The sequence below is a fragment of the Haplochromis burtoni genome, unplaced genomic scaffold (genome assembly GCF_018398535.1).
Source record: "Haplochromis burtoni strain Fernald_Lab_line unplaced genomic scaffold, NCSU_Asbu1 Contig_269, whole genome shotgun sequence".
Classification (NCBI taxonomy): Eukaryota; Metazoa; Chordata; class Actinopteri; order Cichliformes; family Cichlidae; genus Haplochromis; species Haplochromis burtoni.
This window is the reverse complement of record NW_024582630.1, coordinates 143,295-150,616: the sequence shown is the minus strand read 5'-3', so window position 1 is coordinate 150,616 and position 7,322 is coordinate 143,295. Positions and strand designations below refer to the sequence as shown.

Here is a 7,322-nt window from a genome sequence, read left to right as displayed (position 1 = left end):
AAAAAAAAAACATAATTTAAATGGTCTATAAGTGTCATTTGATTTAATATTATAAAGTTGCAAATGATGTTTGCAATAGCAGATTATCAGTCATTTCAAATGATAGGTTCACCCCTGCTGTTAAGTGTTTAATGACTCTATCAAACAGTAAATAGTTCTCTTTCCAAACATGAACAAAACAGTCCATGTCGACTTGTTCCACTGCATCACAAATAAAAGCGGGTGGAATGAGGCAAAGGTTCAATTCAGGGTAACACAACAGGTCAAAAGCCAAAAATGGCATTAACATTTGGCAATCATTAACAAACACGTGATGTAGTATATAAAATGCTAGGCGTGCAACAATAGTTGTAGGACAACAAACGACTGGAGAAATCTTTCCTGGTTTAATGAGACTTGACTTCTGCTGTGACATTCAAATGGTACGGTCAGAATTTGGCATAAACAACATGAAAGCATAGCTCCATCCTGCTTTGTATCAATGATTCAGGCTGCTGGGAGCAGTGGTGTCTATCATGTGGTGGATATTTTCTTACCAAACTGCCAGACCATGTCCATCCCTTTATGACTACAGTGTACACGTCTTCTGACGGCTGCAAACGTTGCCAGTCGACCATGTCACCATGTCACAAAGCTCAAATCATCTTAAAGTGGTTTCTTGAACGTGAAAATGAGTTGACAGTATTCAAACAGGCTCTGCAGTCACCAGGTCTCAATCCAACAGATCAACACTGGGATTTGGGTGGAACGGGAGATTTACATGACAGATGTGCAGCTGACGAATCTGCAGCAACTGTGTGATGTTATCATGTCAGCATGGACCAAATTCTCTGAGGAATATTTCAAGCAGCTGGTTGACTTTAGGCCTCAAAGAGTTTAGGCAGTTGTGGAGGCCAAAGGGGTGCAGCCCAGCAGCAACAGGGTCTAGCTGATGAAGTGGCCACTAAGTACACTGTCTATCTCCCTTCTTTTATGATACTCTGAAAGTGCGTATTGTTTCATAACACTTACAGTATAATTTGCATTTTCCAGTTGTTACTCACTCTAAATTCAGAAGAATTAGGTGGGAAATTGCACTATATAAGTCACAAAGTCACATGAAGCCACTTAAATATAATTCACCCTATTTTCTTATTCACTACACTCCCATGTCAAACCACATTAAACCAAAAGCATAGTTATAATCTATTTAAAAAGGTCTTACTTGCTTTTACCCATTAAGTGCCTTTAATTTTATTTTTTAACCCTACATCCATGTATGTATCCTCTTGACTGTGTATGTTTTGTCTGTTTGTTATTTATTCCTGCTGTCCTGGTGGTATATTTTATTCCTGCACGGTTGGTGTGGAGCACCCATAATTTTGTTGTACATGTACAATAACAACAAAGGCCAATTTTGCTCTATTCTACTATTCTGGTTGCTGTTGCACAGAAAATATTATAAAAACAGGCTAAACTTTAATTCACTTTTCTATGTAAATTTTATCATTTTATCAATAACCTTTGACAACTATAAGTTTATATTTATTAAAGGTTTGTGATTGTTCAATCCTTCCCCTACTCGTCATTACAGGACCGTGGGTGTGGGCATTAACATGAGTATATGTTTTGGGTAAACATGTGGCGCACGGCATCAGTTGTGGATTTATCGATTTTATTCTTAGGGACCCGCGTGTGTTGTTGTGCGTCACCCCAGGGTGCGCAGCAGATGTGTTTTTATAAACACCGGCACGCGACTGGCCACGTACAGCTCGCTCTTTACCTCCCCCTTAGGTCCCCGATGCCTACACACACACTTGCAGGCGCGTCTCCGGGCCTCCCACGTAATTACTGCCGCACTCTTCCCATAAACGTAAACTCAGCACGTCTCCACCAACAGCAAAGTATGCAAATGAGACAGCAGGCCGGACAGGGAGCTTCGAAGAGCCGTGGGAAGCCGTGCGGAGCCTCGCGGAACCCCGACAGGCCCTGGGGAAACGCGGGTCTGGCCTGTGGCCCCCTTTTCGAGCAGCTGGCCACAGTAATCTGATCTGGACACAAAGGAGCCTGTTGATCTCTGCGTCTGAGCAGGTAGAACAAGCGGACCTGAGAGAAGGCAGTCCAAGTCTCCTCTGAAATCCCAAGTCTCCAAAGAGCCTTAAAATGGTCCGAACCTAATAACTGTTTAGCAAAACTACATTCTGATGGGATGGTCTTCCAAATAGAATATAAAACACTGGTAAAGTCACACAAAGGAATTGTATTTCTCCATATTGTTGCTAAGGTGTTTTTTCCCCGTAAGCTATTACGCCTGGAGGAGGAATACGTAATAGCATCTCTCACGAACGTGCCCATTCAAAACCTGCCATTTCCTTTAGGCTTTCAGCGCTTACACGGGTGGCCTCTATCCCCTTATCCTCCTCCTTCTCCTCCTTAGCGCCCCCCTCTCCTCTCAGCTGCATCCAGCAAGAGAACATTGATTCTGCACCTTTTCCTTTTCATTCGGGGGATTGAACCACCAACCATAGCAGCATCATGTGTGCATCTTTGACTCCAGGTGAAGTCTGCAGTCATATTTTCTGCACTGATGAGATATTACTGTAAATAATCAGTTGATCATCACACAGCATTACCCTCCCTTCTCCCCTTCCCCGATCACCGCCTCTTATGATCGATATCGTGTGATGCTCGCTGTGTTTACGTTCCCACGAGTGACCATGTGGTGTCTCCTCTTCTGGGACCAAGAAAGGAAAAAAACTCTCCTGCTTCCCCCTCGCCATATGGCCCCGGAGGGCCCATACCGTTACAGGTCCTTATACATGCTTCCAGTTGAGTGTAGATGGAGCCCAGTGGACAGAGGCACATAGAGATGTGCGCTTCAGGCCGGAGGAGGGAGGGAGGGAAGCAGGGAAATAAACGTCGTTTTCTGGATATGCAGGGGAGGGGGAAGTTAGTGGCAGATGGCTTGTAAGGGTCTGTCCGCGTCTGAAGGCGTGTCGTGGTCCTTCACTGAAGACCCCCTTCCTCCTTCCCCCCTGCATTCACAATCAATGGAAATTAAAGCGCAGAGAATGGATGAATAGTCAGACCCCGAGTCACCCTTTTTTGTTTGACGCAGCTACTGGTGGGCAGGAGTTAAACTACAGCAGCCCCCTACAGTAGCACTTTGGTTAAACAGCCAACACCATCTTTTCGATGGACAGTGTCCTAATTGTGTTCTCTGTTTTTTCTGTTTTATTTTTGGTTGTTGGGGGGGGGGGGGGGGGTCTATTTTTCTGGTTTTGAGTGTGGAGTGTAGAAACTCAACACTTCACTCCAGGTGAAGTGCAGCACAGCGGCCAAGGTATTAACAGTAAATAGCCCTTCAGTTAAAGTTTCTGATAACGGACATTATGGGGGTTCAATATAGCCTAAAAACGCGTCTGTGTAATTGTACCATGTCGGTACCAAAAGTTAAAGGTTCAGTATTGCACCCCAGATGCACCCTCCAATCCCCTCCCTCAAGGACGGATGAAGTCTCCCCTATCCCTGAGTGTAATTAATTTTCTTGTCTCAACCGGCTTAATTGTGATGGTCATGGTTCAGCCGGAGTTTACTTTGAGAAAGAGTCGAGAGTTGAGGTTTATCAATAGAGGAGGACTTTTTGTTTGATTGTTGCCAATGAAATAATACGTAACACTGTTATGTGACGTATGAAGTGAAGGTAATTGTGGGGGAACGTAACACTTTTTCATGGGGGAGGGCTCTTCTGACAGCCGGTGTGTAGGACGGACCGTGGCAGCAGGTAACGAAGTCGGAGAGAGGCGCCAGAAAACAATAGTCGTGACGTACATATCTCAACACAGTGACGCAATGTACGTGCGCTAGCCCGCGCGTACAGTTCCAGTAGACCCCATTATACAGCAGAAAAATCGCACATCTAATGAACAACCTAATTAAGCAACACCCCTCACCACACCCCCCGTCCTCCCACTCCTTATTCATATGCGCACCACATAAGATTTTGGACGAAGCACAGTTTTCCCTTCTCATACTAGGATATATATATATATATATAATATATATTAATTATATATATATATATATATATATATATATATATATATATAGTATATATATATATAATTTATATTATCATAATATATATATATAATATAATATATATAATAAAGTCTGTGTGTGAGCGTGTGTACGCGCCCAGCGAGAGTATTGTGTGTTAGATGTGTGCGCGCACGCTCAGCCAAGTGAGGCGTACACGCGCTGTTATTGAGGAGAAGAGAGCAGGTGCTGGTCGAATTACCATACAGCTGAGGGGGGAGACAGAGAGAGCAAACTTATTCCTCCACCACACACAACAACAAAAGTTCCCCCTTATGTTGGCCACGCGAGCGACTACGGTGCGCGCGCGCCTCTGTGCACGCACACACACTGCCACCTATAAGCACGCAAACACGGTCTCTTTTTTTCATCCTAGTGTGAAGAAAGAGAAGAAGGCGAGAGCAAAATAGAAAAGCAGGAGTCCAGCCCCTCATGTCGTTTACCTCATTGCGCAGCTCTGCCAAGGAATGTTTTCTTCAGTCTTTTCAGTCAATTCAAAGCATCAAATTCTTCCCACAGATACAAATACCAAAATTTAGAGCGTGTGTGTATGCTGAGAAAGAAGGGGAGAAGGAAGAGAAAAGGGGGGAGGTGGGCTGAAAAACAATTAACTGAGTCAGAGTTTGACCAGGAAACGCTTTTTCTTTCTTTTTGGGGGAGATTTTTGAATCAGCTTCACACTGTTAATTGGCACTGCATCCAAAACATTTTAGGACGCCCACAACAAAGGAGCTGGTGCAGTGATGCAACAGCTGGATGGATCAATTCAGCCGCATGTCGTCCACAGCGCAGGGGGAAATCTGGCAGCTGTACGATGCTGAAAACTCTTAAAAGTTGTATAGAACATATCCATATTACCGCTTTAACACCTTTAGTTTGTTTTTCATATATAGGAGAGGGTCTGTGATGTCAAAAGACCAACAACCAAAAGTCAGCCCAATTCTTTTTCTTCTTCTTATGTCTTCTTAACCGCTTGAATGTTAAGTTTTCCTGTTTAGTGTTAGCAGAAAACATGTATTAATTAATCTTGTCTCCCGTCTTGTCCTGTGTAGGAGTCTTACAGAAGTTTTCACTTCTTAAATACTTCCACACAACCTTATTTGAGCTCGGGTATTAACACTGTATGAGAGGTTACAGGAGGAATAAGGAGGATGGTGGTGGGGTACTTGTATGGGATCCCATTGTAGAGAGCCAAGCCAGATTGGGAGGTGTAGTCGGGCAGCAGGAGGAGGGGGTCCATTTGCATGCTATTACCATAGCATGTGTCAGGCCGTATATAACAGGCTGCAGGCGGCCTTGGCTGTAGACAGACGCACAGTTCACAGTGAGGAAAGACATCAGGCAGTAGAAAGAAGCATGTTGGACCAGTGACAAATCTGTCCTTGGGTTAGACCAAGACCTTCACACACAAAACAAAAAAAGCTTCGCCCTAACATTCTTGCTGTAACAAACAAGGAACACTTCGCTTTTTCCTCTTTACGCACTGGATTATAACTGAACTTCGAGGACTGCTTTTCTTTTTCAACACAGCGCAGAAGTTTACTCCATTTGTTTTGTGATTTTATTTTTTAAGGTTTGGGATTTATCCTTTGTCTTTTTGTGCCTCGGGACATGAGTGAAAACGGCGTGGCTGATATCCACAGCAGTTGACGAGAAAACCCTGTGAGGCGACAGAAACGTGCTCAATGTATCTTCCTCAGACGGACTGAACAGGAGGAGGCACCCTGACGACAAGCCCAAGACTTTTTACTCTATTTATTTACTATTTATTATGTATTTATTTAATATGGGGCGCGTCATCCTGCTGACTCTTGCCGTCATGTCCATGTTGCTGTGCCAGGTAAGCTTCTAAATCAAACATTTTCCCTCCAAACAATGAACCATCACCCTCCCCCTGCCTCCCCTGCCCTCCCATCACAACACGCACTCTCACACAAGCGGTACTGTGTGTGCACTTGATGATAATAAGCCGCTTTCCTCCGCAGGGGTTTTGCTCGGGAGTTTTTGAGCTGAAGTTGCAGGAGTTTCTGAACAAGAAGGGAGTACAAGGCAACAAAAACTGCTGTAAAGGAGGTCTGGCTTCGTCTTTCCAGCAGCAGTGCGAGTGTAAGACCTTCTTCAGGATCTGTCTCAAGCACTATCAACCCAACGCTTCCCCAGAGCCCCCGTGCACCTACGGCGGCGCTGTGACACCCGTCCTCGGCTCCAATTCATTCCAGGTCCCAGATGCCATCCCGGAGAGTTCGTTCACCAACCCCATCAGGATTAACTTCGGCTTCACGTGGCCGGTAAATACAACCATTCATGTAGAGTAGGAGTTAAGGCTGAGAAATCGCGCCAATTCTTGTAAATGCGTGCGTGAAAAGAGCACCTTTTTCCCTGCGCACAACTTGAAGGCTCAGAGAGCACACAAAGTTTACAGGTATTTAGTTTCATCGGATCAGGTTAGGCAGTTTGCATTCAGCACATTGAGTGTATGGCACAATCGCCTCGGGCCTTTACTTGATGTTATCGCCACATCTCCGCTGGCCACCTGTCTCATGAAGCCATTTGTGTTCCCAGGGGACCTTCTCGCTGATCATTGAAGCATTACACGCCGATTCCAAAGACGACCTCTCCACGGGTAGGAACTAAATCTCCCATTTCAGTGTTGTTGTTGTTTTCACATTTACACACTTTCTCCTCCTCATCTTGTACTTCTACATGCACATTTCAGAGAACCCAGACCGGGTTATCAGCACCATGACCACCCAGAGGCATCTGACTGTGGGAGAGGAATGGTCCCAGGACCTGCACACCGGGGGAAGGACCGAACTCAAGTACTCCTATCGATTCGTGTGCGATGAGCACTACTACGGGGACGGCTGTTCAGTGTTCTGCCGGCCGAGAGACGACGCCTTCGGCCACTTCACCTGTGGAGAGCGCGGGGAGATTGTGTGCGACGCCGGGTGGAAGGGGCAGTACTGCACTGAACGTGAGCTGCAGAGATTTTTCCCGTTATAGAATAAAATATTTAGATTAGACGAGAGACAAAAAAACACAGAAAGGAAAAGAAGTTAGAGGTAAAGAAATCCGTTTAAAAGGAAATCGTTTAAAAAGGATAGATTTAAAACCAATGTGAATGTTTTTTTAGTGAAGCTAAAGTTCAAAAAGTTTTTATTTCCATGTATCTATAGTCAAGTTCTCTGAGTGCCGTTAGAAGGCAATTTAGGGCGTAAACACCACGCGCACCCCCTCCTCTCTCC

At 44.9% G+C, this 7,322-nt stretch overlaps 1 protein-coding gene across 1 annotated transcript in view; it reads left to right on the top strand.

Moving 5' to 3' along the window:
- The first annotated feature begins 5,376 nt into the window (after positions 1-5,376).
- Positions 5,377-7,322, top strand: part of dla (deltaA) — a 6,720-nt gene continuing 4,774 nt past the window's right edge. Inside the window, exons 1-4 of the mRNA XM_005939975.3 lie at positions 5,377-5,917; positions 6,063-6,365; positions 6,640-6,700; positions 6,794-7,051. Coding sequence (XP_005940037.1) covers positions 5,849-5,917; positions 6,063-6,365; positions 6,640-6,700; positions 6,794-7,051 — 691 coding nt within the window. The 5' untranslated portion in view covers positions 5,377-5,848. The remainder of the gene's footprint in view (positions 5,918-6,062; positions 6,366-6,639; positions 6,701-6,793; positions 7,052-7,322) is intronic.